Here is a 24,054-nt window from a genome sequence, read left to right on the forward strand (position 1 = left end):
ACATCAAGAAAACAAACAACCCAATTAAAAAATGGGAAGAACACCTGAATAGACATTTATCCAAAGAAGACATAGAGATGGCCAACTGGTACATGAAAAGATGTTCAACATCGTTAATCATCAGAGAAATGCAAATTAAAATCATAACAAGATAGCACCTCACACTTGTCAGAATGTCTATCATGAAAAAGAACACAAATAACAAATGTTGGTGAAGATGTGAAGAAAAGGGAACCCTGGTTCACTTTTGTTGGGAATATAAATTAGTGCAGCCACTGTGGAAAACAGAATGGAGATTTTTCAAAAAACTAAAAATAGAACTACCATATGACTCAGCAATTCTATTCCTGGGTATTTATCTGAAAAAAATGAAAACATACATGCATCCCAATGTTCACAGCAGCATTACTTACAATTGCCAAGATATGGAAGCAACCCAGTGTCCATCAACAAATGAATGGAATTAGAAAATGTGGTATACATATACTATGGAATATCACTCAGCCACAAAAAAGAATGGAAGTTTGCCATTTGTAACAACATGGATGGACTTGGAGGGTATTATGCTAAGTGAAATAAGTCAGAGAAAGACAAATACTGTATGATATCACTTATATGTGGAATCTGAAAAATGAAAGTAACTATTAAATATAACACAAAGAAACAGACTCACAGATATAGAGAACAAACCAGTGGTTACCAGTAGGGAGAGGGAAGGGGGAGGGGCAATATGGGGGCAGGGAATTAAGAGGTACAAACTACCATGTATAAAATAAGTAAGTTACAAGGATATATAGTATAACACAGGGAACATAGCCAACATTTTATAATAACTATAAATGAAATATAACCTTTAAAATTGATTCAGTATTCTGCATACCTGAAACTTACATAATATTGTACATCAACTATACCTCAATTTTAAAAAGTGAATGTTGGCTTATAACTCACACCATATACAAAAATTAATTCAAAATGGACCTAAATGTAAGAGCTAAATGTAAGAGTTAAAACTGTAAAACTCATAGGGATAAACCTTTATGACCTGAGATTTGGCAATTTCTCAGAAATGACATCAAAGGCAAGGGCAACAGAAGAAAAAACGATAAATTGGACTTCAACAAATTTAAAAAAATGTGTACATATAAGTATACTATCAAGAGAATGAAAAGACAAAGGAAAAAGTCCTTGACAATTATATATCTGATAAGAGTCTAGTGTCTATTATTACATATCTGATAAGGGTCTTATATACACATACCTAATACCTAATAAATATATGTATATATTTATTACACACACACATTGACACACACACACATACATAGGGAGAGAGAGAAGGGGAGGAAGGCAGAAGGGAAGTGGGAGAGAGAGGGAGAGAACAGATGAGGGTCTAGTATCTAGAACTCTTAAAACTCAACAACAAAAAGAAAACAACCTAATTAAAATATGGTCAAAGGACATGAATAGACCTTTCTCCAAGGAGAAATACAAATGGCCAATAACACATGAAAAGACACTCAAAATCATTAGTCATTAGAGAAATAAATATCAAAATCACAATGAGATACCACTTCACACCCACTAGATTGGTTATGATAAAAAAAAAGATCCTAACAAGGATGTCAAGGAATTGGAACCCTCACACATTGCTATTGGGAATGTAAAGGGGTATAGCCACTGTGGAAAACAGTTCGGCAGTTCCTCAAAATGTTAAACACAGAACTACCATACGACCTGTCAAATCTACTCACAGGCATATATCCAAGAGAAATGAAACCAGGTGTTCAAACAGAAATCTGTACACAAATATTCACAGCAATATTATTCATAACAGCCAAAGAGTAAAAACAACTGAATGTCCATTAACTGAGAAATAAATAAAATGTGGCTTACCCATACAATGGAATATTATTCATCCATAAAAAGGAATGAAGTACTGGTACATGCTACACAGGGATGAACTTTGAATACCTTATGGCAAATAAAAGAAGCCACAAACAAAAGGTAATATATTTTATAATTATATTAAATGAGATGTCCAGAATAAGTAAATCCACAAAGACAAAAAGCAGATTAGTGTTTGCTGGTGGCTGGGGAGAGGACTGTATGAGGGAGTACTGCTTAATGGGTATGAGGTTGCTTTGGGGGTAATAAAAATGTTCTGGAATTAGATAGTGGTGATGGTTGCATGATATTGTACATTTATAATGGTTTAAATGATGAGTTTTACTTCAATCAAAAAGAAGAAAAAAGAAACCTGAGAATTGCAAGGGGAATATCCCCAGATAACAGTAGAAGTCCATTCCAGGAAAACAGCTTCACAGCAGTACTGAAGAGTAATTAATCCATACTGGAACAGGATAATGGAAGATTCTAAAAGGAAAGTCTCCTTCAGGGGAAAAACTGCCAACTGATATATATGACCATAAGGAAAACATATATAAGTGTGGCAGAGTTGTTGGAGCAACTGATGCGCAAAGTTAACAACAGTTGCATAGAAAAACAAGACAAATGTTAACTCCAGGAAAAAAGACGGATTGTATGAAACGGAGATATGCACCTCTCAGCCAAGCAACTGTATTTATATAGTCATATAATATAAAGAGTGATGATGCTCTAAATGAAATTTAAATAACTATGTGATGGGGAGGGGGTAGATAGAAGGGTTGAAGAAGTGAGGGGACTGATGTGAAAGACATAAATTCTCATTTTCCAAAAGACGCTTTCAAAATATAATATAAAAAATGAGAAATATGGAAACAATTTAAATATTTTCTTTAGAATATGGAGTTAAATACTAGAAGAAAATGCTAATAGAGTATTTTTTATAACTTGTAACTTTTAAATTACATACACAGATTGGTTGACAAAAATTTGGAAACTAAATTAATAAATAATCTTTACTTTATTAAAAAGTAGCTGGTGTGGGAAAGACTACTTGTTCTTCGCAAGAGCAATTCTTCCTTTCTGCTTCAGCAATAGAATTAGCTGGCTGGAAAACTAAAGATTATATTTTCCAGTCTGCTTTGTACAGCATGACTAAGTTCTGGCCAATGAGAAATTAAATAGAAGTTATATATGCAACTTCTGGGTGATACTTTTTAGAACTTTCTTCCTCCTTCCTTCCTGATGGCTAGAGAGGGGACATGTGGCTGGAGCAGAGGCATTCATCTTGTGCAATAAGATAGAAGCCATGTATTGAGGATGGTAAAGCCATAGGACAGTATAATACAGGGGCTGGTAGCAACTTCACAAACCAGAATGAGTACACCAGCTCAAAATTTTACATGATACAGAAGATACAGAAATAAACTTCTATCTTGTTTCAGTCACTGTTATTGTGGTCTCCCCTTTAGAGCAGTCAGACCTATAACCAAATATAGACAGAAATCAACCAAAAGAATATAATAAAATTTCTTATGTACCTAAGGTTTGCAGCTAAGCAAATATTAACTTTACATGAGTGCTAAAACTCTCTTATGAAAGTTGAGAATTATGATAAAAATTTACCTTTTTTAACTGGAGACTGATGTTGTTGTTCATTAAGACCTTGAGAAAAGGCTTGCATTCCACTCGTCTTACACTATTGAAAGAAGAAAATACACTTTTTATCTAAGATTTTAAAATTTTATCTAACACTGTGTTTTTAATCCATTTTTAGTTTATTTTTGTGTATGGTGTTAGGGAGTGTTCCAATTTCACTCTTTTACATGTTGCTGTCCAGTTTTCCCAGCAACACTTATTGAAGAGACTGTCTTTTCTCCATTGTATAGGCTTGCCTCCTTTGTCATAGATTAGGTGACCATAGGTGCGTGGATTTATCTCTGGACTTTCTATCCTGTTCCATTGATCTATATTTCTGTTTCTGTGCCAGTAGCATACTGTTTTGATTCCTGTAGCTTTGTAGTATAGTCAGAAGTCAGGACACCTGATTCCTCCACCTCCATTTTTCTTTCTCAAGATTGCTTTGGCTATTTGGGGTCTTTTGTGTTTCCATATAAATTGTGTGTGTTAATTAATTTGATTGTGGTAATCATATCACAATATGTATGTATATTACATCATCAGGTTGCATAACTTTTTAAAAAAATCATGTTGTTCAACCTAAATAGATTAAATTTGTATTTGTCAATCATATCTCAATAAAGCTGAAAAAAAGTAAATTTACTTTGTCATGCCTGCACATATTAACAACTGAAAATGTAGATTATTTCAAATCTTTCATAGCATGTAAGAAAGTACACCTACTAAAATTTTATAAGGTGATTATCTATGTCTTATCTCATTTAACTGTCATAATCTTACAAGGAAATAAAGAAAGTGTTATGATCACCATGTTACAGGCAAGGGAAATCAAGACAAAAAGTGTTTAGTAACAAATCCAAAAGTACATAGATAAGAGGTAGTCAAGCTAGCTTTTGAAACTCAGGGCTACTGCATATAGTCATGAAGAATGTGGATCTAAAGGGGTACCATTCACAGCACAGATGTGGCAGATATCCTAGCAGGTGGCAGCAAGGTATCTTATTCTAACAAAATCTGTATTTTTATATAATTTTTTGTTCTTCTTCTAATTCTTGTAAAGGCACCAAATGGATAGCAGTGGCCCTATTAAACCTACTCATTTAACAAACACAGAGTGCCTACTACATGACTGGCACTGTGCTTTGTATTGGGAATACAAAGATGAACATAGGGCTTCCCTGGTGGCGCAGTGGTTGAGAGTCCGCCTGCTGATGCAGGGGACACGGGCTCGTGCCCGGTCTGGGAAGATCCCACGTGCCACAGAGTGGCTAGGCCTGTGAGCCATGGCCACTGAGCCTGCGCATCTGGAGCCTGTGCTCCGCAACAGGAGAGGCCACAACAGTAAGAGGCCCACGTACCGCAAAAAAAAAAAAAAAAAAGACGAACATGACATTCCAGTATATGTTTCTGGAGGGATCACAAACTAAAAGGTAGACAGAAAAATAAAACACTAAATGACAATAAAACTTGAGAAGTTCTATAATAACGATATGCAGAAGGTGCAATGGAAGGAAGGGGTATCAAATTTGACTTAGAAATTTCAGGAAACACTTTACATAGGAAGTGATGCTTAAACAACACTTACAGGATTAATAGGAGTTAGGCTGGCTGACCGGTGAAAAATGAATGTTTATGGAAGAAAAGCAGCCTTTGAGCTGCAAAACATGGGATAATATGGCTAGTTTAGGAAACGAAAAATGTTGACTAGGCTTGAGTAAAGCAAAATAAACACCATTTTTTTTTCAAGTCAAGGTTCTTTGCAATTTGTGGTGAAATACCCACTCTGCACACCTAGATATTCTATTTAGCCTTTTCATTTTTATAGCAAAAATGTTCCCAGACCCTGTCACTTATCTTAAACAAATGTACACCACTGAGATAAGGAAGGAGAACAGGAAGAGACAAATTCATATCAACATCCATTCCTAGGATGAAAATTTAAAGAGTAAGATTTATAAACACTCTCAAAAGGCAAAATGTAAACCGGAAAAATACTGTAACTCATAAAGAACTAATTTCTGTAGTATAAAGGAGCTCCTAGGAAACAATGGGGAAAAAAGCCTATAAAAAAGAATGGTGCATTTAATATTGTCCCAGAGGTCTCTGAGACTGGCACATATATGCAATGGAATATTACTCAGCCATAAAAAAGGAACGAAATTGGGTCATTTGTAGAAACATGGACAGACCTAGAGACTGCCATACAGAGTGAAGTAAGTCAGAAAGAGAAAATCTAGAAAAATGGTACAGATGAACCTGTTTCTAAGGCAGAAACAGAGACACAGTTGTAGAGAACAAATGTATGGACACCAAGGGGGAAGGAGGAAGTGGGATGAATTGGGAGATTGGGATTGACATATATATATATACTAATACATGTAAAATAGATAACTAATGAGAACCTGATGTATAGCACAGGGAACTCCACTTCACTCGCTATAAAGCAAAAACTAACACAACGTTGTAAAACAACTATACCCCAATAAAGCTTTTTTTTTAATTAAAAAATATAAATAAATAAATAAATAAAAAGAATGGGTGAAAGCCATGAATTGGTAATACAGATGAAGGGAAATTCATATTATTCTTAAACAGATCAAAGATGGCCACAAATTCTTGACATTCTTTTATCTCCTCCCCTTGAATCTGAGCAAGCTCTATGATTGCTCAGACCAATCTAATATGACAGGCCCCTGCTGGTTTCCAGGCCTTAGTCTTGAAATCCAGATGTGGTGCTGTAAAGAGCCCAAGCCATTTGGTGAGGTCATTTGTAGGTGCCCCTTCCAGTCTACAGGGGCAGCTAAACTCTAAACCAACAGCCAGCATTAACTACCTGCCATGTGAGTGAGCCATCTGGCCATCCAGTCCAGTCAAGACTTTAAAGCACTCCAGACCTAGATGTTATCTGATTGCAACCACATCTTTGAGAAATGGTCACCTAAGACCAGTCAGCCCACAGACCCATGAAAGATAATAAGTTGTTGTTAAGCCAAAGTTTTCAAGTGCTTATTTATGAGGTAATAATTTAAAAAAACAGATTAAAAGAAGTTGTTCAGGCAGAAGAAAGATAATACCAGTAATAAACATGGATTTACACAAAGAAATTAAGAGTGCTGGAAATGGAATAAATGAAGGTAAAATAAAATTAATTCTTTTATTTTAAAAAATTATTTTAAAATATAATATACAAAAGCAAAAATAGTAGCAATGTACTGTGTATTTATAGCACAAGCTAAAGTAAAATTATGACAATAGAGCAAGAATGGGAGGGAATACACTACAAAAAGGCTATGAGATCTAAGTGAGTTTAGCAAGGTCAATATACAAAAATCAATAGTATTTCTATATCCTAGTATCCAAGATGTGGAATTTGAAATTTACAAAAAATACCACTTAACAATAGTATCAAAAAATACAAAATGCTTATAAATTTGACAAAAGATGCTCAAGACCCCTATGCTGAAAAAACCAAAGCACAGAGAGAAATGTCATGTTTATGGATCAAAAACTCAAAATTAAGATGTTAATTCTTTTCAAATTAATTTTTAAACTCAATCAAAATTCCAATAGGCTCTTTTGTAGAAATTGACAGCCTCATTTAAAACTTATATGGAAATGCAGAGGACCCAGAATAACAAATTTGAAAAAGAATAAAGTTAATGAACTTTCATTACTTGATTTCAAGACTTATCAGAAAGCTACAGCAGTCTGTAAAGTGTGATGGTGACCAAGAGATAGACATATAGGGAATCTAGTATATAGCATGATAACTATAGTTGACAATACTATATTGTATATTGAAAGCTGCTAAGAGGGTATATCTTAATGTTCTCACTACAACAAAACAACAACAACAAAATAGTGATTATGTGAAATGAAGGATATGTTAACTGAACCCATTGTGGTAAACATTTTACAACATACACATGTATTAAATCATCACATTCTATACCTTAAACTTACACATTATATGTCAATTATATCTCAATAGAAAAAAACAGACATATAAATCAGTAGAACATAATAGAGTTTAGAAATAAATTCACACATATAGGATATAGTGATTTGCTTTTGTATATTATCTTTTAAAATAATTTTTTAAAATAAAAGAATAAAAAGACAACTCAAATATTAGAAACATGCAAAGGATCTGAACAGACACCAAAAAGAAAAAAGAAAACTACAGATGATAAATAAACTCATGATAAAATGCTCAATCTCATTAATTATTAGGAAAATGCAAATATAAAATACGATGAGATACAACTACTCACACACTAAAATGGCTAAAAATGAAGACTGACTATACCAAGTGTTGACAAGGATGTGAAGCAACTGGTACCTCACACACTACTAGTGGGAATGTAAGAAGGTACAACCACTTTGGAAAACATTTTGGCAGTTTCTAAACCAACTTAACATATGATCCGTCAATTCCACTCCTGGGTATTGTGTGCATGTCCGCACAAAGACGTGAACACAATTATCCACAGCAGCATTATTCATAATATCCCAAAACTAGATACAATCCAATGTCCATCAACTGAGGAATAAATTGTCCTATATTCACACAGCAGAATACTATTCCAAATTAAAAACAAACCAACTACTGCTATCTACAAGGACATGGAAGAATCTCAAAAACATTATGCTGAGCAAAAAAAATCTAACACCAGGGCTTCCCTGGTGGTGCAGTGGTTGAGAGTGCCTGCCAATGCAGGGGACATGGGTTTGTGCCCCGGTCTGGGAAGATCCCACATGCCGCAGAGCGGCTAAGCCTGTGAGCCATGGCCGCTGAGCCTGCGCGTCCAGAGCCTGTGCTCCGCAACGGGAGAGGCCACAACAGTGAGAGGCCCGCGTACCGCAAAAAAAAATTTAACACCAAAGAATATAGACTGTGTGATTTCATTTATATGAAATTTTAGAGCAGCCAAAACTAATGTATAGTTAAAGAAAGCAGATCAGCAGATGCCTGGAGGAGGGAGCACTAGGATTAGTGGAAGTGGGGATGGTGAATGACTATAAAGGAATAAAAGAGTATTTTGGGGGAAGATGAAACTACAGCTCTATAGCTTCATTGTGGGGTTAGTTACATGAGGTATATATTTATCAAAACTCTTTGAACAAATGGGTTCATTTTTCTGTATGTAAATTATACCTTAATAAAGTTGGTTTAAAAAAATACAGAGAGTTAGTAAAAAGTGTCCTTCATTATAAATTATGTGATATATCTCTGACATAGAGTCTGGTCACTTTTGCATTATAACTGAAGCAGTAGACAAAATTTTAAACTTAGAAGTATATCTAATTAACTGATTTTTCTCTATAAAATTTACAATATTAATATACTCCTTTTTACTTATAAAGTTTCTAAAAGAAGGTCAAGGGTTCCAAAGAGAGGTATGAATATTATTATTGTATTAATTAGGGAAATGCTAACTACTGGAACAGATAAAACAAAACATTACAATGGCTTAAAAAATTAATATAAAGCAAGTGTAATTAAGATATCATGGTACTGACACAGAGATACACAAATAGATCAGTGGAAAAGAATTAAGAGTCCAGAAACAGGCCCTATTTATCTGAAAACTTATACAGTAAAGATGGCATAAATCTGAATGGAAAGAATAGATCATTCAATGAATTGTGCTTTACAACTGGTCTTCTATATGAAAAAAATAGATTTCTATCTATATCATACAAAAATTAACTTCAGGTAGACTATACACTTAAATATTAAAGCAAAACTTTAAATCTTTTTGAAGAATATGTAGGAAAAATATCCTTTGATCTTAGGGATGAGAAAACTTCATAAACAATGACACAAAGAATGAAATCATTAAAAATTTAAAATATGACTACATTAAAATTTTAAAGTTTGAAAAACACACACACACACACAAAAAACAATTCTCTCATAGACAAAGAGAAATGGGCAAATGATATGAACTGATAATTCACAAAAGAGAAAAACCAAATGGCCAAATTAAACATAAGAAAAGATGCTGCACTCAAAGTAATAAAGAATTAAAAATTAAAACCGACAAGATACATTTCTCACCCATTAAACATGAAAAAAGAGTGAAAGTCACGGGCTTCCCTGGTGGCGCAGTGGTTGAGAGTCCGCCTGCCGATGCAGGGGACATGGGTTCGTGCCCCGGTCCGGGAAGATCCCACATGCCGCGGAGCGGCTGGGCCCGTGAGCCATGGCCGCTGAGCCTGCACGTCCGGAGCCTGTGCTCCGCAACGGGAGAGGCCACAACAGTGAGAGGCCCGCGTACCGCAAAAAAAAAAAAAAGAGTGAAAGTCTGACAATAACAGGGTAAGGATGCAGAAAAATCAGAGTACTTCATGCATTGCTTGTACAAATCACTTTGGAGAGAAATTTGACAGTATATAGCAATTCTACTCCAGGTTTATACTACTGAGAACCTCTCAAACATGTATTAAACATAACATATAGATGGGTGTTTATTGTAGCATTTATTATAAAATATTTCTATTTCTATTATAAAACAGAAACAAGTGTCATGCCCATGACAGAAAATGGAACAAGAAATGTGGTAGCTTAATATATATATATAAAGAGATTATTCTGTATCAGCACATATTGAACTGCTTTACTCATTTTAACAGTTGCCTAGTATTCCATTTGTAAATATATTTATGCTTGTCTATGCATAATGTATTTCTGAAAGTTTCTAGATAAGAAAGGGGTACAATGGTTACTTCTGATCAGAGGAAATAGGTGACCAGGGGATAGAGATTGGAGGGAAACTTCACTAAATGTCATTTTGTATATTTTGAATTTTTAAATTTGTGACTATTTTATTTAGTCAAAAAATTAAATTAGAAAATTTTAAATATAAACCTAAATGTGAAAAAACATAGCAGAATATGTGTAGGTAAAATATTATTTATATAAAATTGTAGAACAGTTAAAACAATTCTATTTGTTATAGCAAAAGTACTAATACATTCACGAAAACAATAATAAATTGAGGACAGTTATCTTGGGGAAGTATGGGAAGGAAATGGGACGGTGCAGGGATATATAGGTTTTTAAAATTTTACCTGTAAGGTTTTTTGCTTTAACATTTTCTAAAACAAATAAAATAAAATATTTAGATTTGAAAACGGTGAGCAATGGGTATTAATAAGTGTTTATTCTCTTTAATATATGCTTGAAATAGATCATAACTTTTAAAAAGTATATAAAGCACTTAGTATAGTACCTGGCACACAACAGCCATCTAACAAATGTTACTTTCCAGTCGTAATGCTTTATTTTATCATAACTTCTAAGACTTACTCTGCTAACTCCACTTTGTAAGTACTGGGTGTTGCATGGATATTCGTTTTGGAAGTTGAAAGGGAATACTGTTCCTGTTAGGAGAGAAAAAAAAAAAAAACGTTTTAAATATCTATTACTTCAATAAATGGTATACCACCACCTAAAAACCTTAAGTACCTAGGATATTCTAGGCACTGTTTTGAAATGTTTTCTGATAGTTCATTTACTCAACACAATGAAATGTCAGCCACCATGTTAGGAAGTGGGTTTATAAGCATGAAAAAAGCTCAGAGATAAAAGAGTTCATAGCTTATTTTTAAAAAAGAAGCTCATAAATAATGACTATAATAAAAATAAGTTATGTGACAGGTACAGAGAAGATACCAGGGGAGAGTAGAGTGGGCTTTGGGGGTATCAACTAAGGCTTCACGAAAAGAAATAATTCAATCTGGGTCTTGAAGAAAAAGTAGATTTCTTTGAGGATGTGAGTTGTCCAGAGAGTACAGAAGTATGCTGAGAAAGGCTAAAATTAATTTCTGATTTACTTAACTTTTCTGCTTAATAAACCCCTACTCCTGTCCAGATCTTAAGAGGATATAATTAAATGAGAGATCAGGGCTACCAGCCCACTCCTACCTACCCCTGAAATAGCCTTCAAGGGAAAGGATCAGTGGAAAACTGAACCTGTACAAATGAGGGAGGGACGAGTACTGTAAAAAGGCTAGTCACAGAAAGAAGCGGCTGCCAATGGTTTTATTTCCCTCGCTTTAGGAAAAAATCTGAGACTTCGCCCTACACAACTGCTTCTTCAGTGCACCAGAAGGATACAGCTTCAGCATTGCTAAACTATGGTCCAGAAGATCCCTTAATTTCATTTTGTCTGTCCTAAGTCACAGCCATCTTCAAAGGAAACATTACCAAAGTAGAGACAATCTTCTTTGTAGGAACCAAAGATAGGAGAAAAAATGGAGGACTGAGGAGCTGTGTCATTTCTATATTTTCTGATTCATCTTTGTACCCAGTAAAAGGGCTATATTTTCCCTTTTCTAAGTAGCCAGTTATTCAGTTGAACACATGGACTAAACAGAATTTAAATAACTTTTATATTTTATGTATATATGTATAGACAAATATACATAAAATATAAATATATATACTAGTAATGAAAATAATAATAATAAATTTAGAAATTAAATACCAAGTATTTCAAGAATTTGTCCAAAAGTTTAGTTTTATGGGCAAAAGAAAATATTTTAGAAAATTTAGATTTCCTGAAAAATTAGATTTTATGTTCCAGTTCAAGCACAGCCTTAATCTGTAAGTGTTGCTTGGTACTAATTTTTTTTCAATTAGGTATATTTTTTAAAGTCTAATGCTCTCTCCAGATGACTGCTCTGCAGTGATCATAATCACAGGACACAATTTGTATTGAGAGTATCATTCTGAGCAGAAGCCAGTTGTTAACCATGAAAATGAGACATGAAAAAAAAAGATACACAAGTTGCTCTCAGGCAAAAAAAATACACAGGTTCTTCCCACCTTTGCTGGTCTGGTAGACCATTAAGAATTTTCTTAATGTAAGTCAAAACCACAATGAGGTATCATCTCACACAGGTCAGAATGGCCATCATCAAAAAGTCTACAAATAGGGCTTCCTTGGTGGCGCAGTCGTTGAGAGTCCGCCTGCTGATGCAGGGGACACGGGTTCGTGCCCCGGTCCGGGAGGATCCCACTTGCTGCAGAACGGCTGGGCCCATGAGCCATGGCCGCTGAGTCTACGCGTCTGGAGCCTGTACTCCACAATGGGAGAGGCCACAGCAGTGAGAGGCCCGCATACCACAAAAAAAAAAAAAAAAAAGCCTACAAATAATAATTGCTGGAGAGGGTGTGGAGAAAAGGGAACCCTCCTACACTGTTGGTGGGAATGTAAATGGGTGCAGCCATTATGGAAAACAGTATGGAGGTTCCTTAAAAACTAAAAATAGAGTTAACATATGATCTAGCAATCCCACTCCTGGGTATATATCCAGAAAAGACAAAATTTCTAATTCAAAAAGATACATGCATCCCAATGTTCATAGCAGCACTATTTACAATAGCTAAGATATGGAAACAACCCAAGTTCCCATCAACAGAAGATGTGATATATACACAATGGAATATTAGCCATAAAAAAGCATGAAATAGTGCCATTTGCAGCAACATGAATGGACCTAGAAAATATTATACTTAGTGAAGTAAATCAGACAAAGATAAATATATGATACCATTTACATGTGGAATCTAAAAAATAATACAAATGAATCTATTATAAAACAGACTCACAGACATAGAAAATAAACTTATGATTACCAAATGGGAAAGGGAGGAGCAGAGGGATAAATTAGGAGTACGGGATTAACAGATACAAACTACTATACACAAAATAGATAAGCAACAAAGATTTGCTGTATAGCACAATTAACTATATTCAATCTTATAATAACCTATAATGGAAATAATCTGAAGATATATATATATATGTATATAACTGAATCATTACTGTATACCTGAAACTAACACAATATTGTAAATCAACTATATTTCAATAAAAAAAGAATCCTTCTCTTTGGTAATACTTCTAAATTCTTCAAACAGTGGAGATCATTGGTTTTCATTATTTTTTAAACATCCACCATTTATATATTTATTTACTTATATATTGTATATACATATTATTTATATATTATTTGGCCTTTCAAATACTAATTAGCCATTAACCAATTAATTTTTTAAAATGTGTACCCTAGATTACTCACCAGGAGGAGAAGTCAGATGACGAACAGGTCTTGCTGGTTGAAGTGGTTTACCAATCAATTTTTTGGTTTCCATTGTCTCAAAGACCTTGAGGTTCCATACTTTAGGCGGGAAAAATACATTTTATCTTCTAGACAAGATAATCAAGTTGCTTTAACATATATACAAATAACCATGACATTCATTTGAAGAGAACTATTTTATAAGTTAAGGTGGAAAACACAAAACAAAGCATTTAAAATAACATGCAACAAACCATAGACCCCTTTACAGCATCTGTCACAACTGAATATTCCCTCTTTAAAACATTTTCCTCCCTTAACTCTCCTGACTCTTTTCTTTAAGTTTTGTTTCCTATTTCTTTGACTGCCTCTTCTAACTTCCTTAGCTGATTCCTACTTTTCTCCAAATAAACTTAGGGATTCGTCCAAATTTGGCTTTGGTCCTCTTAGCTACTCTCATCTATTCTTATGATTGCAAATACCTATCTGCATGATAAATATGCCCTAATTTACACATCCAGCATCTACCTCTCTTTTAAATTCCAGTTTTATCTTTCTAATTGCCAAAAGATATTTCCATTTATATTTTACTATAGGTACCTCAAGTTTAACATATCCAAAATTGCAGTACTATTTACAATAGCCAGGACGTGGAAGCAACCTGAGCGCCCATCGACAGATGAATAGATAAAGAACATGTGGTACATATATACAATGGAATATTACTCAGCCATAAAAAGAAATGAAATTGAGTTATTTGTGGTGAGGTGGACAGACCTAGAGTCTGTCATACAGAGTGAAGTAAGTCAGAAAGAGAAAAATACCATATGCTAACACATATATATGGAATCTAAAAAAAAGGTTCTGAAGAACCTAGGGACAGGACAGGAATAAAGATGCAGATGTAGAGAACGGACTTGAAGACACGGGGAGGGGGAAGGGTAAGCTGGGACAAAGTGAGAGAGTGGCATTCACATATATACACTACCAAATGTAAAATAGATAGCTAGTGGGAAGCAGCCGCATAGCACAGGGAGATCAGCTTAGTGCTTTGTGTCCCCCTAGAGGGGTGGGATAGGGAGGGTGGGTGGGAGATGCAAGAGGGAGAGGATACGGGGATATATGTATACGTATAGCTGATTCACTTTGTTATACAGCAGAAATTAACACAACAATGTAAAACAATTATACTCCAATAAAGATGTTAAGAAGAAAAAAAAGACTACTTGGCACAAGGCAAGTGCTAAATACATGCTATTACTATAAAAAAAATCAAATTCATTACTTTGACTCCAAAGATGTCCCTCCTCCTGTATTCCTTAAGTCATCACCAACTCCCTCATATCACCCTCAGTTAAAGACACCTTAAATTTGTCTATATTAGAGCCCCCACACCATAATCAGTCTCTAATTCCTATCCATTCTACTTCCAAAATATCTCTAAAATATATTTTCTTTACTCCCACCACTACTCTTTTAGTCCCACAGTAGTTCTTAATTCATCTCCCTGAACACCTAGACTGATTTAAATACTCCCTCTCCCTATGTACCTATGTACCTGGGACACAGTGAATATGCCCTTATCATGCCACTTAGAGAACACTGTACTATACTATACTATATACCACACTATAATGGCTGATTTGTCTTCCATACTAGGCAAAAGTGAGGAACAGAGTCTTCTTAAAGTGAGGAACAATATTTTCATTCCTCCTGTGTCCCCTACAACTAACTCAGTACTTGGACTGGATCCAAAGTAGGTGTAAAACAAGCATCTGCTGAATAAATGGGTGAATATAGTCTCCAAACTATGATCTCCTTACACACATACCTGCTTAAAAAACTTCAGTACCCCATCATCTCCTGAATTATTAACAGAAACAGGACCCAACATCCATGTGTCATACACAGTAAACCACTTACCTATGTCATATTATTTAATATTCAGAACAACTTTATAAATTAGGCACTATTAACAGCTAGAGCTCAGGTCTTGGGTCAGCCTACCTAGGTTCTTATCATAGCTCCACCACTTAGTTATGTAATTATGGAAAACAATAACCCCTATCTCCTAAGTTTGATGTGAAGACTAAAAAAGAAAATCTGTATAAAGCATTAGCACAATGCCTGGTACATAGTAAAAGTTAAATAAATGTTAATTTTATCATTTTTTTATCCTCATTTTACAGAGAAGGCTTAGGGAAATCAGGTAACTTGCCCAAGGTCATGAGTCTAAAAAGTGATGGGTATGCTCATCCCCATGCTTTTGGACAAGATGCTATGATCAAGCTAGCCCCATATTCTCTTTCCACCTCCCACACAGGCAGAACTGTCCAAGTTTCATTAAGTACCCTTCTTATGTGCTCATAAATCACCCCTGTATCCTCTTCCAGTGTGTTGCATTAGTTTCAAATACCTATTATCTCACTATAAAATTATAGCTCTATCACTCAGGTATATCTCTAATGGCTAGCACAGTGTCTAATACACAGTACACGTTCAATAAGTTGTTGAATTCATAAATGTTATTTTGTTTCATCATATATATTCAGGTGCTCTGTTTGGAGTTCCCTCACTCTCCCTGCTGCTCTTCTCCCAAATTGCTATTCATCCTTCAAAGCCAACGTCAAGTTCCCTCTACTTCCGTGGAAAGGATCCTCATGTCTCAACGCTAACATTAAATAAACTGGTTCACATGAAGTTCTCTAGTTCCTAACAAATAGTTGATAGTAAAATAACAATAGTGGTAGCAACAATAATGATTTTTCTTTCTTCCTCCAGTGGTCCATATTGTATTGGGTTGGCCAAAAAGTTCATTCGGGTTTTTCCATGACTTCTTATGAAAAAGCTGAATGAATTTTTGACCAACCCAATATTTTGCCTATTAATTTTTCTAAAATGTATCATACAAAAAATCTATTATATGCCTAATTGGTTAGACTGTGAGTTAGTTTAAGCCAAAAAAACTAGGCTTTATTTATCTTTGTATCTTAGTAGCTGCAACATAATTAGTTTTACTAAATAAATCTATAAATTTAAATACCTCCTATTTAATGAAAATCTTCTGATGCCTGAATGGACCAAAAGCTTTCCAAATTTTGATACCTATCAAGACAAAGTCAAAAGTAAAACTCCACCTGATTTTGCACTTGCTCATCCAGAAATTGATTGTAACCCATGATTTTAAGCAGAGGTTGGTCTAAGTGACTGTTTCCCTAAGTATAAAATAGGGTTAATCACTTTCTTTATGCTCCAAAGAAATGTTTTAATCTTAAAAAAATGCCTTTGGACATAATTCAAGTGTTAAAATCATAAATTTATAAACAATCTCTCAAAGTTAGCAATGATAACTAAGCACAAAATAGTTACTTTTTCTTGAAATTCGGAGAGATGCAAGCCAGTACTCTAAGTTAACACCCATCTAGATTTGTAATGTGTATGTTAACTGGTATTTCAGCACAGTGATTAACAACCTTCTAAACAAAACTAATGCACTACTTTGATATAATAGGAAAAAAAAAGTTATAAGCATATGTAGCAGAAAAACCCACTTCAAATATTTATTGAATATTTTCTATGTGGAAGGGAATATTTTAATATGGACCAAAGAACAGTCTAATATTGCATTATTTAATGTTTATCCTAGCCATTTTAATTAGGACACTAATACTAGTAGTAGTAATTTTCCATCCTGTTTCCCATATGAAAAGAATACAATAGAGTACTTTGGCACACACTTTTTTATTTTTCATTGCTCAGCTGAAATCGAGTTGGTAGGTTGTAAAGTCTTTCCAGTTGCTGAGCAATGCAAATCCCCAGTATTCAATGCAAATCCACAGTTTTCAAGAGTTGGGGAGTTACAGAACTCTTATATGATTTTACAACACATGTAAATAAACAAGCAAACAAACGAAAAGATTTTTCAGTACCACCTACCCTTTCAATTTGTAGTATGAAAACTACAGCAAAGTCCCCAGATACATAAATCCACATCAGTTAAGGAAATTATTAAAGTAAACTATGTCTGCATAGAGACAGTGACATTATAGGGAATAAGTTTGGGATGCATACTATATAACAGCATCATGTCTTAAACAGTGTTATTAATGGAAAAGTATTTACCTTATACAATAATAAGCAATTATTGTAAAACTGATCTAGGATCAGAATCTATGAAGGACAGGGCTCCACAAACCAAAGCCTAATTCTCTGGGTTACAAATAAAGACAGCTGAACGACACAGTCAGCATATAAAATAACTTCAATCTTAAACTCTAATGTCTGCTCACTCATTGAATGTAGAACTCCTTTCCTTTGAAGCTACCTAGGTTAGGCATTTATGATATCAAGTGTTACAAAGAACAGTTGCAAAAAAAACATAACCCTACCTACAACATTGGGTAGCAAGTAGTGGGCCTGTCATAAAGTTGTCTTTGAAATGTAAATATATAGTTTTGCGGTATAAATATTTTTAAAGGACATTTTGATCCAATGTCTCAAAAATTCATTATATTAACACATGCTGAGAAATGGTTACTAACTAAAGTTGTTTTTCAAGTTTACACAAATCATCTTAAAATGCCAAGTGGTATGAACAGAACACTGGTTTGCAAGTCAGGAAACCTGTGTAAGTGCTATTCTTCATCTAGAATACTAACTATATCTTAGGTTGTTTGTTTAAAAAAATATATCAAACTAAATATAAGGGCCCACCAATTCTGAAATTACAAATTAACCTAAAATTTTCTAAAATATAGTACCATGAGATAAGTATATATACTGATCAATTGGGGCAAATTTTCTTTACCCAATATATCCTATTCTTTTTTAATTAAAACTCCATTTTTTGAGATCCTACTACATGTTAAATGCTTTACATATACTATCTCATTTAATTTTGAGCCATACATTAACTGTTGTAGAAAATCATTATTAGCTACTTTACAGATGAGAAACCTGAGGCTAAGAAAAATAAGAGATGTGCTCAAGTTCACACGGTTAGTAATTGGTAGAAATGAGGTTCCGACTATAAAGTTCACGCCCTTGTCTCTAAACTTGTGTGTTTGGTAAGTAAAGACACCTCACTCTCCACTATTCCATGTGGACACTATTTGTATGGAAAAAAAATTAATTATGAGAAGGAACATTTATGTATAAAACCTTGCTGAATAAAGTGGTGTGTGCTAATAATTTTCATTTCCTCAATTTTCAATTTTTCTTCAACTACTAAATAAATTGTGGGATTACTATGCTTTCCTCACTCTGCAGACATGGTACACTGCCATTCTAATCCACAGAATGGATTAGATATATGAAACATAATATGTATTATACTTAAAAGCTGAATATTATACTTAAAATTTACAACTTAAATTCTAGATTTCTTTAGAAACTGCTGATGGTTCTGCTGCAATTAAGAAATAAAAGCATATAAAATTAAAGAAATAAGCTGAGAGAAGAAGTGAAAAGACCATGCTTTCATTTACCTCATGTATATTTCCCATATAGGATTATACCAGATAGGATTTAATCTTAATTTTCAACTTCAAAATATCTCTTTTACAAAGTTAGGATTCCTTAAAGCCAAATGCTGCTTGTAAGTAAACAGCAGAAACTGATAACCTGATAGATGAAAAATAACATAAAGGAAATATAGAGGAGTACAGGATAAACTAATTATGACTTACATGATGAAAGACACTTTATACTCCACAAATCGTGTTGCCATATGCAGGAAAAATTAAAACTAAAATATCAAGAAGTTATAAGCCTAGAGTGTCCCCTTATATTTTTCCATTTCATGCTTTCTGACCCCAAATTTTTGTTTTCTCTGTGAAGCATCTTTCAATACAAGCAGAATTTAACATTGAGGTGGGATAAAACTGTCCAGGTAATGGGTGTTGGTGGTTGTCATAACTGATGTAACTGTCCTTTTTCAGGTTTTTTTTTTTTTTAGTTTTGCTAAAATATCAGCAATTATAAAATTTTGATACAAATATGTTGTACACCTGAAACTATTATAATGTTATATGTCAACTTTTGTAAAACAGAATACCTTTACATACAAGTTGCATAGAACATCTTCAAATACGTTCATTAACCATTTGCTTTCCTTCTGTGAAGTGACCACACATGTCTTTTGCTTCTTTATTCTTACTGGGTTTTCTTTTCTTATTGAATTTAATTTATTATTAATAAAAACAACTACAGTAATCTCAAAAACAAAAACAAACTGTTGCCCAAAATTAGTAAGGATGATTCTAGGGCATAGGAAACAGTCTTCAAACCATCCCACTACCTAGGACCAGGTCCTGGGACAGCGGGCGATGTGCACTTCCTTTTCGGGGCTTTTTATGTGTTTGTTTTGTTTTTGTTTTATCAATATCCCTTCAGCAGTGTAATTCCCTTGGCCACTGGCCCCTCGCCCGGTTTTCCACACCGGCCCCCACCCCTTTCCTTCCGACCTGCTCGTTCCCTTCACACTCTAAGAACCACCTTGGGGACCCTGTGGAGGCCCTGCCTGATTTGCGCCGACTGACCCCAGAGGTTCTCTCCCTCACCTCAACTTCCCCCGTTTCCTCCCTCGGAGACGGCGTCCACTGGCCTCCTCACACCCCGGGACCTGACTTCTGTCCCCGTATGGCTCGTCATCCCCGGCCACCTACCGCCTAAAGATCCGGGAGGATTTCGGGACAAGCAGCCGCGTCGCGGCGCTCAGCCCTAGACGCGGCGGCCGAGCGCCCGGCTGCCCGTCCGTGAACAGCTGCAGCCGCGAGTCCGCTCCAGGCCCAGGGTGGCGGCGACGAGGGCGGGGCAGACGGCGGCTCCCAGGGGCGTTGGGCGGGCGCGGGGCGGGGCCTCGGGCGCCTGGGGCCCAGAGCGCGGCGCAGCCCGGCGGGAGCAGAACCGTTAAACTGGCGGCGTGCGTTTCTCGGGATGTGCAGGGCGCGAGGGGCGGGCGCAGCCTCTCGGGAGCCGCGCGTGGTGCGGAGGCTTCGCCGAGATGCCTTTGGGACCCCAGCCGGCGGTCCTGCTTGCCCGACACGGGGAGGCGCGAGACGAGACGTCTGCGCGATGCCGGACGGCGGACTCCAGGCAGCGTTTGTGAGCTATGCAGCCTCTATGAGCGAGGCCTCCGGTGAGCTGACGACTGAGCCCCTCCCGCGTCGGAGCTGCCGGCGGATCCCGCAGGCGCTGGCAGCTGTCCCTGGCCTGAGTCTAAGTGGTGCTAGGATTCGGGCTGTTATGGAATAAGGGAAATGGTTAACTTCTGACAGGAATACATATCGCACACAGACTGCCGTCCTGAAAGGAACAAACTTCGTTGAGGCGACTCCATCTGAATCCGAATCCTTTATTTTTAATTTTCACTTTTATTCTTTTACTCAATTTTTCACTGTTATTTTTGAGAGTCCCCACTTGGTACTACCACTATACTAGGGGGACGTGGAGGCGGAACACGGGTGAACACGGGTGTAATTACAGGGCTCACAATCTGGTGGGCCCCTGGGCTGGTGAACAAATTCTGTGGGCTGTGCTAAGTATTGCGATAGAGGAGTAGATTTAAGTTGGGAGCATAGTGTAAGGAATGCCTAAACTGACCCTTAGGCTTGGAATGTTAGAGCCGTTTTCGGAACAGCTTATGCTTGGTTTCTTCCAGCTGGCTGGAGGAAGAAGGCAAGGAAGAAGAGACGGTGCAAAGGGAAAAGAAAACTTGTCTGGCGTACAGTAGTTGGAGTAGGGAAAACAGTGTGGAAAGGAAACAGAAGAAGTGGACATGAATCAAAAGTTTGAATCTTTCATAACTTATGTTTTTGAATATTGGAAGGGTCGTTCTCACAGCACTATGGAGGGCAGATTGTGTGTGGGGGGTGTAAGATATAGCAATATTAAACAGGCCACAGAAGGCTTCCCTGGGGGTGTCTGCAATAACTCCAATAAAAAATAATGATGTCTGAGATAAGTACCAAAGAAGAAGGGATAGATCTGAGAGATGCTGCTGAAGTGAAATCAATAGTTTTGTGACAGACTGGGTGGAAGGAGTGAATAAGAAGAGAATCTAGGGTGACTCGGGGTTTCTGAATTGGGTGAACAAGTGAATAGGTGGTGATGACATAAGATAGGGAACACAAGAGGCAGAACAGGTTTAAGGAGGGAAATGATGAGTTCAAACTGGGACTTGTAAATATGAGATTATAAAAGAATATTTAAGTTGAGGTTTTCAAACAGCTTTTTTATGTACACACACAAAAAAATATGTACCCATACATATATAACGTATACATACACGTTATAGATAAATTGGAACATTAGGAAAGGGATGCTGATTAAGAAAACCCATTCCAGAAAAAAGTATTTAGAAAGAGGACTCAAAAGGCAAGTACTGCAAAGGAGGCTGTGTAAAGGCAAAGAAAGCTTGACTGGAATGGGATAACTGAAGATGAAATGCCTCTTTGAAAAGGGATCATCTAAGCTAGGGCTGAATGCTGATATAGAATAGGAAAAAGGTATTTAGGGAAAGGGAACTGTAGGTATTAATGTCCTGGGGTGAGAAAAAGTTTAGCATATTTCAGAAACTGATTAAGACCAGTATGGTTGAATAGAAAGCAAGAAGAGAATGCTGAAGATGAGTTTGGAGAGACAGGAAAAGCTGAAATCCTACAGTTTTTTGTAGGCTCCAGTAAGGAGACTGAATTTTATTTTAAGAGCAATGGGAAGCATTGAAGTGTTTAAGTGGGACAGTAATATAGTAGGATTTACCATTTTAAAAGGTGTGGAGTTTCACAATCACTTCCATGCATAGTCAAGTTATTGCTATTTAGGTGTAGAAAAGGCTTCCAGCAACATTCTTACCTTCCACTGAGACAGCTCACCTGGCTTCAGAGACTAAAGTGCAGGTCAGAGGAGGTGTCATGATAAGAACATGTCCTATGGCATGAAGCACCAGAAGTCTGTGGATAATGAAGTCAGTAAATCCTTTCAACCCCCAGATGTAAAAAATTGTAGGTGTAGGATTCAGTTCTCATTAATCTAGTCAAAACAGAAGTTTTCTTCTTGAGGAATATGTTTAACAATGTAACATATACAATTATATATACATCATACAATAAAATTAGTTTTTACATATTACTAAATGAAATCAATAGAAATTATGATAAAAAAGTGAGATGGAAGAAAAAAATTTTTTTCAAATAAAACCAAAATCAGTAATCTACTTCAAGGTATAAATACATTTTAAATATAGTTAATAAGCAGACTTCTAATTTTTTGGATAATTGATGAAGAAGAATAAATTATATAAACACATTGAAATTTTAAAAAATCTCTTGTTGATTTGGTAAGAAATATTGGCATCTACAAGGATAATCCAGAACTTATAATATACATCTACAAAAAGAGCTTAACAACAGGTTAGTGAGCAATTTAAATACTAATTACACTGCCCAAGAAAACTTGAAATGCCCTGAAATCATTGAGCTCACATAAGAAACTCATGACAAGTTTCCCCAAATTTAACAACACTAAAAATTGACACTACAAGTTGTTACTGAAATTAACTTTTCTAAACTTTCAATAATAAAAATAAATTTTGATTGCCTATCCTGGAGAAAATACCAAATTATTTACTCTCACAAAGAAAATGCACTATAAAATTGTTTTCAAATGAAGAGGCAATCAAAAAACTAAAAGTACAGGCAGTTAATTTAAAATATTTTTTTGGATTTTTTGATGTTTGTGGTATTTGTCAGCTTTTTAAAATTTTTAATTTGTTGTCATTGCATTGTTTTTCTCATTGTAAATAAATATTTACTTTGGTTCAAAAAAAAAAGGTTTGGAGACTGTATCAAGGAAAATACAAAAGTGGAAATAGGAATCCCAGTTCCCAATTAGAAGGATAATAATTAAGAGTTAAATGTGTCTTACTACTTGTAAGTAGAGGTTTTATTTACAATTGTATTTCCTTAGCTTATTTAACTTTACCTTCACAATACCTTACATTTAGTTAATAAAACCTTGTATGATCACAAGTAACCTTGTATGAGCACAAGTAACACGCACACAAACTGGTTTCTGGTTCTCATGGTAGATACTGTCTAGTTAGGGTGCAGTTACAGAGACAATTCCAATTCAATAGCTAATTGTTAAGATAAAGGCATTCATGGTGTGCCTGTGTAGTTCTACTGAAAGCCTGGGAGTTGGGAAAAGCTGAAGAGGTAGCATTACCTAGTGTTTACCAAATGATCTCCTTACCAACCTCCTGTCAGTATTCTTCCTCTTATTATTCCACAAACATCTACAAAGCATTTTATGGAAGATACACATATACACACCCCCAAATACAGATAATCATTGAAACAATGCATGAAAAGCTATAATAGCGATTTGGCTCCACTCAGCTTAGTTCAGAAAAAAAAAAAAAAAAAATTTTTG

At 35.5% G+C, this 24,054-nt stretch overlaps 1 protein-coding gene across 1 annotated transcript in view; it reads right to left on the reverse strand.

The window, feature by feature from the left end:
• Positions 1-20,420, reverse strand: part of C17H8orf88 (chromosome 17 C8orf88 homolog) — a 41,994-nt gene extending 21,574 nt beyond the window's left edge. Inside the window, exons 1-4 of the mRNA XM_030862859.2 lie at positions 20,289-20,420; positions 13,624-13,722; positions 10,844-10,917; positions 3,514-3,586 (exon numbers count right to left, since the gene is read on the reverse strand). Coding sequence (XP_030718719.1) covers positions 3,514-3,586; positions 10,844-10,917; positions 13,624-13,696 — 220 coding nt within the window. The 5' untranslated portion in view covers positions 13,697-13,722; positions 20,289-20,420. The remainder of the gene's footprint in view (positions 1-3,513; positions 3,587-10,843; positions 10,918-13,623; positions 13,723-20,288) is intronic.
• Between the last annotated feature and the right edge of the window lie 3,634 nt (positions 20,421-24,054).

Source organism: Globicephala melas, chromosome 17 (assembly GCF_963455315.2).
Source record: "Globicephala melas chromosome 17, mGloMel1.2, whole genome shotgun sequence".
NCBI classification, from domain to species: Eukaryota; Metazoa; Chordata; class Mammalia; order Artiodactyla; family Delphinidae; genus Globicephala; species Globicephala melas.